Here is a 12,165-nt window from a genome sequence, read left to right as displayed (position 1 = left end):
TTGTTTCATTATTGTCATTATCTAGGATGAAATAATTAATTCTTTCTATAATTTGTTGCTTGATCTACTCATTCTTTAAAATGTATTTATTTAGTTTCTAATTAGTTTTAGATCTATCTTTCCATGGCCCATTACTGCACATGATTTTTATTATGTTATGATCTGAGAAGGAAGTATTCTTTATTTCTGCCTTTCTGTATTTGATTTTAAGGTTTTTTTGTGCCCTAGTACATGGTCAGTTTTTTGCAAGTGCCATGTGCTGCAGAAAAAAAAAAGTATATTCCTTCCTATCTCCATTCAATCTTCTCCAAAGGTCTATCATGACTAAATTTTCTAACAGTTAGATTTATCTAAATCTGAAAGAGGAAAGTTGAGATCTCCCACCAGTACCAATAAGGAAATTGAGGGAAACAGAGATTAAGTATATGAGACTGGATTTGAACAAGTCATCCTAACTCCAGGTTCAGCACTGAAATGACCATCACTTTAGAGTAAGCTCAGTTGAGTAATAAGATAATACACAAGATCAGAAGCTAGATTGTCAAAATTTTGTAAGAGGGAAAGAGCTAGTTTAGATGATGTTTCAAAGACTTTATCTGAGAAGAGAGACAGAGAGCAATAGAGAGCAAAGCAAATGATTTCCATGCATATGTCTAGAATACTTAAATGACTTTCCTAAGTTCAAGGAAGTCATAAGAGCAGAGTGTTATCTTTTCTACTGCACCCCATTTCCATTATATCAAAGATTCTTAATTTTATCGCTTGCTGTGATTTTTTTTTGTACAGTCTCCTACTCTTCACTGACCTCATTTGAGACTTGCTTGGGGAACATGTTAGAATGCTTTGGCATTTCCTTCTCCAGTTCATTTTACAGATGAGAAACTAAGGCAAAAAGATTTAAGTGAGCTGGCCAAGAATACAAAACTACCATATCTGAGATCAGATTTGAACTAAGGAAAATGAATGCTTCTGACTCTGGTCCCAGCACTCTTTTCTCTATACACCTAGTTGCCTTTTACTGAGATTAGAGCAGATTTTTTTTTTCTACAGAGGACCTAATCATAGTTAATTACTTTGGATAAAGTTATCTTCTAAGCAAATGGATATCAAAGCCTAAGGGAACTTTAAAAACATGAAAGATGTTTTGGAAGTTGAGTGGTTTATCAATACTTAAACACATCAATACAGCTCTGCCCCTGCAGTCAGGGTGATACCTTTACAAATGGTAGTCAGTCACTCTTCTAAGGAAAATTAATTCCTAATGGCCAAGAGAAAAGTCACATGAAATTCCTAGTGGTCGAACTTAAAACTTATGACATTGATAAATGGATATATATAAAGAGATGCAGCCCTCTTTCAAAGTACAATATATTGGATACCTTGATTTTATTTTTTGGACTCCATCCCAGTTTTATGGTAACAAGGTTTATTGTAAATACCAAAAGCAAAATTTATTTTATTAAAGAGCAATATTACTGGAAATAATTTTAATGATATCAGAAAAGTAATTTTATATTCATAAATTGAATTATAAGTCAAAAGCAAATTCATTATCAGAATGAACAAAAATGTGATATTTTTAACTGTTAAAAGACATCATAATGGTCAGATCATATATCCTTACATTTCATTTTTAAAAGATCAAGCACTGTAAAAAAAAAGACTTAAGTAAAATAATCAAATATATCAAAATGTTTATGAATATATGTAAAATGAAAATATTATATTAAATGATCATTAAGGTTTCTTTAAGCTCTAAAATCTTAGATCCTACACTTGAGTTATCTGAATAGTTATGACATTCTTTACTAATAAATAAAAATATTAGCTATAGTAAAAATATCCAGATTTAAAAACCATGCCAACTCCTTTACTAGTTAACAAGAAGCTCACGGCAGACACTTTTGGAGATGGTGGATATACATTTATATAAATTAACCAATTGTCTCTGTTGTCTAGCTTGATATTTGAACATTGTAAAGATTTTCTATTGTTAAATTTTTATAAAAAAGTTTGAAGACATAAAATGTTTTCACATAATTGAAATATATTAAAATTTTAAAGTCTTGAAGGAAAATTTGATCAGAAGTAAATTTAAATAGGAACAGAAAATAACACATATTTTGGTTTTATGGACAAATAATGCTTATTGATATATTCTAATTTCAAAATAAATTCAAAACTAGATTTGTTTCATCTCATAATTGTACTTATAAGTCAATCATTTTTATTGCACATTGTATTCATTTAGGCCCATTGTGACTCTCCTATGATTCATTAGTAATGTGAAAATGAAATAAAAGAAAGACAAGATTTCCTTCAGTAGGTGAAACAACAAAGAGTGACACAGACTTTTGGTTGAAGAATTACTGATTAAGCTTGATAGTTGTCTCATGACCAAAATCCCATGCCACCTTTTGAATATGTAAACCTAAGTATAAATGCCACTTGCTTAAACTAGCTGAGAATCCACAGGGGTTCCTAATCATTATTTCCTAATATTCTGCCAATCTGTTAGTGCCTATTCTATCAAAGGCACTTTTTTGGCTCATGTTTCTTTTGTAACTATTCCCCATTATTTTGCACAAAACTGAATAGATTGTGGAAGTAAACGTTCTTTTGCTTATTATTTTTGCTAAGTAAAAATAAACTGCCCTAAAATGCCCCCCTTTTCTCTGATTTGCATTCATTATAAATATCAAAAACATATCCTAGATTCCCAAACCAATATACTCTGATTATGAAGAGAATATTAGTTCCAGAAGACTCATAATCTAACTCTACTATACAGGGTTACATAACTATATGAAATAAAAATTAATTATTAAGATATTATGGGGGGGCAGGGCCAAGATAGCAGCATGAAGGCAATTCCTGGAAACTCATTCCCCAAAAACTCCAAAAGTCATTAAATTATGACTCTAACAAAAATTTAGTGGGGCAGAACCCACAGAAAGACTACATGATACAATTTCCCAGTAAAAGACAACTTAGAAGATCTATAGGGAAGGTGTGTTTCACCAGGACTGGGGGCCAGAAAGAGCCATAGAGCAGCCCCACCACAGGACAGCCAGCCCAAAACAAACCAGCTCCAGACTTCTAGGAACAGCCTGTGGGGCACCTAGGTCCATGGCAGAGGGGGAAATTTCTAGACCTCTTGGCCCAGAGATCACTGGGGACAGCTTGTAAGAGAACTCTGCCACATCAGAGTGAGCATGGAGCACCAGCCTCAGAACAACCCTACAGTGAGAACCTTCAGCAGGAATCAGTTGAGCCACCCAGCTCTTCCAGAGCTCCCACCCTACAGATCTATAGATGGTAAAGGGGTTGGGGAGAGACTGAATATGTCTCTCTGCTCTCCCTGGGGCAGGACTCAGTTGCTTGCCCACACTCAAAATCAGGTTGAAGTTTGGATCCCCACAACACCACTATAGCCAAGCAGGAACCCTCCTCACATCTCCAGGGTAGAGGGGAGTTCCTGAACACAGGTAAGAGAGCAGTAGGAGCCTCTCATAAGACCTTGGAGGAAATAAGGTCCAAGTGGGGTGTCCCAAAAACCCCCCAAAACCTTGGAAATGTGGTAAATCAATCATAGGCTGAGGAAATGAGCAAACAACAGAAAAAGAAGAATCTGACCATAGAAAATTACTTTGGTCCCATGGAGGACCACAATACATACTCAGATGATGAAAAAAATCGAAGTTTCTGTATCCACAAACTCCCAGAGAAATAGAAAATGGGCTTAGGGTATAGATGAGCCCAAAAAAGACTTTGAAAAGCAACTGAAGGAGGTAGAGGAAAAATTGGGAAGAGAAATGAGAGCCATGCAGATAAATCATGAAAACCAAGTCAGCAGCTTGGTGAAAGAAGTACAAAAAATACTGAAGAAAATAAGATTTTGAAAACCAGTGTAGGCCAAATGGAAAAAACAACCCAAAAGGCAAATGAGGAGAAGAATGTCTTAAAAAGCAGAACTGGGGGTGACTAGGTGGCATAGTGGATAAAGCACCAGCCCTGGAGTCAGGAGTACCTGAGTTCAAATCCGGTCTCAGACACTTAATAATTACCTAGCTGTGTGGTCTTGGGCAAACCACTTAACCCCATTTGCCTTGCAAAAAAAAAAAAAACCCTTAAAAAAAAGCAGAATTGGCCAGCTGGAAAAGGAGAGAAAAAAGTGCTTTGAAGAAAATCACTCCTTCAAATGTAGAATGGAATTAAAGGAAGCAACTTTGCAGGAAATCAAGAAACAATAAAACAATACTAAAAGAATAAAAAATTAGAAGAATATGTGAAATATCTCACTGCAAAATAGATCCAGGAGAGATCATTTAAAAATTACTTATTGGGCTACTTGAAAGTCATGACCAGGAAAAGAGCCTAGATTTCATTTTTCAAGAAATAATGCAGAAAAATTTCCCTGAGATCCTAGAAGCAGAGGGTAAAATAGAAATTGAGGGAATTCACAAGTCACCTCCTGAAAGAGATCCAGAAGAAAAACTCCCAGGAATATTATAGCCAAATTCCAAAACTTCCAAGTCAAAGAAAAAATATTCTATAGTCAGGATTGCACAGGATCTGGCAGCATCCATATTGAGGACTGGTAGGGCTTGGAATATGATATTCTGGAAGGCAAAAGATCTTGGTTTACAATGGAGAATCAACTACCCAGCAAAACTCAACATCCTCTTTCAGGGAAAAAAAATGGGACTTTCAATGAAACAGGGAACTTTCAAACTTTCCTGTTGAAACAACCAGCATTGAACAGAAAGTTTGATCTCCAAGTACGGGACTCAGGTGAACCATAGAGAGGGTGGATGAAAAGGATTAACTATGAAGAACTTAATGATGTTGAAATGCTTGTATTCCTGCATGGGAAGAAGATATTGATAACTCACATGAACTTTCTCTTTCATAATAGCAGTTAGAAGAATCAATTATAAGGCATAGGGGGGAATTGAACCTAAAGGTATAATTTAGTATGAAGATGAAGTCAATAGGTGTTAAAGAAAAGTACTGGAAGAAGAGAAAGGAGAGGAAGAAGGGGCTAAGATATTTCACATAAAAGAGTCAATAAAAAGCTTTTGTAATGGAATGGAATGGGGGGAAGGAGAGGGGGAATGAGTGAGGCTTCATTCTTTATCAGAAGTGGCTCAGAGAGAAAATAATGTACAAATCTATCTTACCCTAGAGAAAAATGAGAGGCAAGGATGGAATAAGGGGGATGGGGGGAGGTAGGTGATAGAAGAGAGGAAAGCTTGTGGGATACAACACCCATCTGAACAGGGACAGGGTAAAAGAAGATAAAGAATAGAATAAATAAGAGTGGGGAGGAATATAATGGAGCTAAATACAACTAGTAATAGTGACTGTGGGAAATATATTGAAGCAACTTCTCTGGTGGTCTTATGATAAAGAAGGCAACTCATCCCAGAGACAGAGCCATTGGAATCTGAACATAGATTAAAGTATACTTTTTTCTCTCTCTCTCACTATTCCTAGGGTTTCCTCTATCTTTTTTTAGGGGGAAGGGGTTTAATGTTTACTTCCACAACAAGATAACTGTAATAATATAAAATATATAACCCATAAAACAAAAAAAAATTATCAAGTGTGCCAAATTAGGCCTATTTCACTCTGCAAGAGAACTATATAGCTTATCTATAATATGTGTGTGTGTGTGTGTGTGTGTGTATACGTACACACACACATACACACACACACACACACACACACACAGAAAAGATGTATGATTTGTTCTACGTTCCACAAGATTTATGACTGTCTCTGGTGGTACAACAAGATCAAATCTGAACAGAATAGTCTGACAATTATCACAATCTAAATCTTTAAAAGAAACAAATTATTTTTGTTTATAGAATTTGGTTACTGTTTTATGGTGTCAAAACCATACAAGCTGACTAGAACAATTAAAAAAAATCAACTTTTCAGTCTCATTTGATCAGGATTTCATTCCTCCATCTCTGCTTAGAAGCAGAGGTTTAATTAAATTGTTTTCTTTCTAGATTCTCTTAGTTTAAAGCACTACAAATGATATTGATCAATTCAAGTAAACTTGAAAATCCTAAACCAGATTATTGGCAGTTACTCTAATTTTCCCTATTTTTCCCAGTTTATCCTCCTGATCAGTTCTTCATTTTCCTTTATTCACAACCATGGAGCAAACTTTTTCAAATTTACAACATAGAATCTACCTTAGAATCTTTTTATTCTATTACTTGTCTTCTCTTTCCAAACATCAGTACTCAATTACTACACTGAACCACATTGATTTCCCATCTTCTACTCATTGGCTATAGTACTTGCTGAACAATTTAGTAGACTCTGTCTACTAAAAGTTTATCTCATTTAATCTCAAATGTGCCTTCAATGCTCTACAGCAATTGATTCACTATCATACTTTCTACCTAATCTATTTCAAATCTTCCTTCTCTCTCTTTCCTCTTTGCCTCCTTCTCAAATGAAAATCTCCCTTCATTCTTAACTGAGAAATTCAGTGCTATTGTCTCCTCCCCTTGATTTTCAAAGGACCTATTCTCCACCTTTTAGTTTCTGAGGAAAAGGTCAAGGCAGTCATTCTGTGCAGATGATAATCAGATATATGTTTTTCAGCCTTTCTCTTTTTTTTTTTTTTGAGATCCATTTTCTACTGATGTCTTCCTCTGGACATCTAATAGGAATCTCAAATAGATTATGAATAAAATGGAAACAATATTTCTGTGCCCCCTTTTCTGTCAAGGGTACCACCATCCTTTTAGTCACCCAAGTTTGCAACCCATGAGTCATCCTCCATTGTTCATCTTTCTTCTCTCATTCTGGTATCAGATCAGTTGCCAAGTCTCATCAATTCTAATTGCCTAACATCTATCATTTTTCCCTACAATCTACACATACCCTAAACACTTAAATTATTGAAATGGCTTCTACATTGGATTCATTAACTCAAGTTTATCCTCTCTCCATTCCATCTTCCACCTAGAGGCCAAATTTTTATCTAAACTACAATTGTAGATGTATAATTTCTCTATTTGACATTTAATGCCCTTCACAATCTGGATTCAATCAAACATTCCTGAATGATTTCAAATGATCCTTTCTCATTGATCTGCATTCTAGAAAGCCAGAACTGCTTAGGTATTCCTTTTGTATGCCATTCCACTTCCTTCCTTTCTGCTTTTGTACAAACCATCTCTTTGCTAAATTATTTTTTTCTCCTCACCTCTGTTCTCTGAAATTCTTGGTTATTTCAGGTGTCTCTTGCTATTTGAGACCTTTCCAGATCTTCTCAAATGATAGGCCTTGCTTTTAATTTAATTAGCATTTACTTATCTGCTGTCTGTTTTCTTCTTCTCTCCACCCCACCCATTAGAAGGTAAGGTTCTCAAGGACTAGGTTTATTTTGCTTTTATCTCTATTTCCCTAACAGCAAGCACCTTGCCAGCCAAATGGAATGTGCCTAATGATTTCTGGCTGAACTGAATATATTTGATTTCCTTCTTCTGTGTAAAAGACTAGTCAGCATTTTAGTTCAATGATGCATTTCTTACATTCTGTAAAACCTGAAAAATAAACTTGTAGCTTCTGTGGGAAATTTAAATTCACCTAAGTTGCTCTATCCCTCTATAAATGCCCACAGAATTCAGGACTACAAGCTATTTATGCAAGAACAAGAATGACAAGGACAAAAATAAATAAAAAAATAAGTAGGTTAGATACTAAAACATTGTAAGGTTAAATGACAAGATTTTCTTAAAATATCATGCTAAATAATAGTTTAGATCATATTTTAGAGCATTTCAAATCTCACTCACCCCTTTAAAGTAATAATTTGTCTCTTGTATAAAAAAAAGTTTTATGATAGGGAAACTGGGCAAATAAGAATATCAATAAATAACAATTTGTCATCATAAAACACTGAGACTTTATGAGATGTTAGCATTTGCTTTGAAATTTTTTCACACACATAATTTTAATCAAAAATATAAAACTTCAAGCTCCATTCAGATAGGTTTTCTTGGATACGCAGTAAGGACACAATGGATAACTTCACGTGGTAACACAAAAATACAATATCCTCAAAGAGGTATGATATCTTTTTCATGAAGAAATGATATTTAGACTTACCATAATCATTGTCATAGAAAATAATGAATTTCTGCCAGGCATATTCTGTGACCACTCTTAAAATAACATCATTAAGATAGACAGGTGGGCGGATAGACAGGGTATAGTCATCATTTCTGTTACTCCTGGTAAGTCCACAGCCACTCCTTGGGGTCCCAGCTGTTGAACGTTGAATGAAGAGGTGAGGGATGTGCATTGCATCTGCTAAGGACTGGAGTGATCCAGCTGATGTACAGCCAATGGAGCTGACAAGGGCCAAGATGCCTTGGTTCATGAGGTCACAGGCTGTAAGGAAACAAAGAGATATTCAAAATGATACAGTTTTCAAGTTCTATTCTTTTAAAGTTTTCCTTAGGAGAAATGGATTTGAAAATCAGATAAATTAATTTAGCAATATGAAGTAATTAATGAATTGTAAAGTATGTGTGTGTGGGGGGGGATTACAATACACAGCCTAAGATTATTTTTTATTCCTTGATGAGTATGTATTTATTCTTTCACTTAAATATTCAGTGGACACAGAGATCTAAGTTTCAATCTGACCTCAGCTACTTAATAAACTTGGGGCAATGGGCAAGTCGTGTAATTCTTTTTTTTTTTTGCCTCAGTTCCTCATTTGTAAAATGGGGGCAACCCTGGGGAAGGAAATGGCAAACCACTTTAATAAATTTATCCCCCCAAAATCAAATCCCAAGGACAAAAGTCCATTGGGATCCGTAGAGTCAGACCTGACTGAAACAACCACAATATTCAAGTCATTTTTGTAGTTGTTAGGAGAGGTATAAACATGAGTCAGACAATCAAGAAGTCTGCAATTCAAAAGGATAACAAAAGGGGAAAGAACACAAATAACTCCGAAGAAAATATTATTTCACATGCCACAAAGAAAGTTATAAAGCAAGTTATCTAGCAGTTGCAATTCAAATAAGAGAGCCAGATACTAAGGTAAGCATATCTAGTGTGAAAAATAATTATTAATAACTAATATTTTGGGGAGATTAGGAGGCTGTCTACTTTTTCTCAATTACTAATTTTAAAAAAGTTCCTTTTTTCTTTTAAGGCAATGGGGTCAAGTGACTTGCCTAAGGTCACATAGCTAGTTCATTGCTAAGTATCTGAGGCCAGAACTGAACTCAGGTCTGCCTGACTCCAGGGCCGGTGCTCTCTCCACTGTGCCACCTAGCTGCCCCTAAAAGTTCTCTTTTCTTGAAGGATGCCAGTGATAATGAGATTGAGTGGTCTGATACAGCTGGTGTGGATATATGCTACCCAAGTGATACTCAGTACTTCAATGCATATCATGGCATCACCTCCCTGTTATCAAGGTCCTCTTTCAGAAAGGACAAATAACATGGTGGTCACATTGCTGGCCTATTGGGCAGTTGCGCTATACAGATTCTTTGTTTCTTTGCACAGTTGCTCACATTCTCTCCCTTCCTCTCTTTCCCTCTCCCTCCCTCTTTCTGTCTCACTTCTTACCTGCACCTGCATGGCTCAAAAGACCTAGTAAGATATCTTGGGATTTAAAGGATTCAAATCATTCTAACTCTCATTGATTGGTCTACAATAAGTCCCAGGCTAAGTTGCACTTGGTTTTTGTTTGGTCCCCCCTGATTGGCCCTGAATGAATGACAATAACAATTGTTTCCATTTTGGTCAGAAATCCAGTAGGTCTTCCCTTTACAAATAAATGCTTTTTATCTATGCAAAAAAATGCTATTCTTTGTTTCATTTCTTTCATATCTGCCTTAATCATGGAGAAGCAATAAGGGTCTTGCTCTTGCAGTTTGATTTTTTTGGACTAGTTAAAAGTTGTCATTCTGTGTCTCTTTGCCTCATCTTTTTCTTACATAAACTTACTCACCTAATGGAGGCTGCCTTAATCAAACTGAGACCTGTTAGAGACATTAGCTAAAAAGGGTCAGTGTCTCCCAGTGCATCCAGAGCTATCTCCAGTAGACCTGATTCATATCTGGCCACTGGCCCCAGATGACTCCAGAAGATAAAATAAGGCTGGTGACTTTGCACAATCTCACCCCCCTCTCCTGAAACCAATTCACTTGTACATCAGAGTATCACATTCCTCATGTTATGGTCTTCTTCAAGAACAAAGGAGAAACAACAACTCAGTACTTCATCACCATGTTAGCTTATTAGTTCTTACTTCTATTTGAGGAACCATCTACTGTTTTGAAAGGTATATTAACTATGAGTCCTTTACCATGATAGTCTTTGGTCTAAGAGAGAACTATCCTTTTATTAATAACCTACTGGTCTTAATAATAAAATGATTAAATTATCCAGAAACTATGTCTCTAGAACCATTTTAATCCTCACACTAGTAAAGGTGGATGTTAAGTTGGGCACTATTTTAATGATTGGGAATGGAGAAAGTTATGAATTTTAAAGTGAGTAGTAAGCATGATTTGTGTTGACTGAATGATAATATTTATATAAAAGTTAGGTCACATGTAGAAGAATGGAAAGAAATGAAATTAATTACATATTGGATCCAGATCTGTTAATAAATATTGAAATGCCAAAATAAGCCTATAGATATATAAGCAATATAGATAAAGAATACTAAATAGGTTATTGATTACTGAAATCAAAGTTATAGGTCATATCTATAAAATTATCATGAAACAAAAAATTAATATTGATATCATAAGCCAGAAACTATCTAAAACCAAAATTAAACATCATAAGAACAGGAGATGATCCCAAACCTCTTCAACTAAACCCAATAATAAAGCAAGAATGCCCATTCTCCTTACTATAAATTGACCTTGTTTACGAAATGCTAGCAATACCAATAAGACAGGAAAGAGAAAATAAAATTGTAAAGACAGGTAAAGAAGAAATAAAACTATTCCAAATGCTGATTATATTATGACTTACTTGGAAGATACTAGAGAATCAGCAAAGGTTCTAAATGAGATATCAGGTTTGACAAAGTTGCAGGTTATAAATTAAACCCTCAAAAATCAATTGTATTTCTAATATCAAATCCCAACTGGAAATAATAAAGAGAAATTCCATTCTACTAGATCAGAAATGAATAAAATATCTGTGCATCAATTTATCAATACATACAACATATCTGTATAGATTTAATTACAAGGCATGCCTTAAAGCTATAAAGAACATGTAACTAATTGGAGAAACAGTCAATCATCATGTCTGGACTGTACCAATTTAATAGAAGTGGTCAAATTGCTAAATTATACTTTTAATGCAATATCATTAGATTATCTAACACATAAGCTAGAGAACTTGGTGAAAAAAAATAACAAAATTCATTTTTAAAAAGAAAAGATAGGGGGCAGCTAGGTGACACAGTGGATAAAGCACCAGCCCTGGAGTCAGGAGTACCTGGGTTCAAATCTGGTCTCAGACACTTAATAATTACCTAGCTGTGTGGCCTTGGGCAAGCCACTTAACCCCATTTGACTTGCAACAACCTAAAAATAAAAAATCTAGAATATCAAGGGCAAAGGAGTACTTCAAGATCTCAAGCCAGAGATAAATTCAAGATGTCAGAAAAAAGTTGGGAAGTTGCCTGAACTTTTCCAAAATTCCCTATATACAATTTAATTCATTCATCAAAATGAATTCTGGAGTGACAGAATCCACAAAAGCTGGGGATGAAGCAATTTTCTAGTCAAAGATAACTGGAAGGCCTGAAGGAAAGACAAGAAAAGCCCAGAACATGTAGTGTCCTGGAAAGTCAATGGGAAGCCCCTTGCCCCAGCACAGAGCAGCTTCTGAGGCCCTGTACTGGGCAAGAGGTCAGTGGCAAACAGTCTAGTTATGAGGCCTCTAGTCTCAGGGAAAAATAAGTGACCAGATCAAGGGGTCCCAACACAGCTGGTGAGTTGGCAGATCTGAAGGCCCAGTCCAAAGATATCCTACACAAAGTGGCAAAGTCTCTGGCCTCCTGTACTTCATCAGCAGAACTCCAATTTGAAAGTTATAAAATAAAATGGAAAATGAGTAAAATAAAACACCACCACAAAAACA

The 12,165-nt window shown here is 35.4% G+C and overlaps 1 protein-coding gene across 3 annotated transcripts in view; it reads right to left on the bottom strand.

The window, feature by feature from the left end:
* The window catches only part of GRID2 (glutamate ionotropic receptor delta type subunit 2), a 1,800,826-nt gene that overhangs the window by 875,821 nt on the left and 912,840 nt on the right, over window positions 1-12,165 (bottom strand). For all 3 annotated transcript variants that reach the window (XM_074228050.1, XM_074228051.1, XM_074228052.1), the window contains one exon: window positions 8,143-8,427. In XM_074228050.1, the coding sequence (XP_074084151.1) occupies window positions 8,143-8,427 (285 nt within the window). The remainder of the gene's footprint in view (window positions 1-8,142; window positions 8,428-12,165) is intronic.

This window comes from Macrotis lagotis, chromosome 3 (genome assembly GCF_037893015.1).
Source record: "Macrotis lagotis isolate mMagLag1 chromosome 3, bilby.v1.9.chrom.fasta, whole genome shotgun sequence".
NCBI classification, from domain to species: domain Eukaryota; kingdom Metazoa; phylum Chordata; class Mammalia; order Peramelemorphia; family Peramelidae; genus Macrotis; species Macrotis lagotis.
Note: the sequence above shows the minus strand (reverse complement) of the source record. Positions and strands in the feature narration are given on the sequence as shown.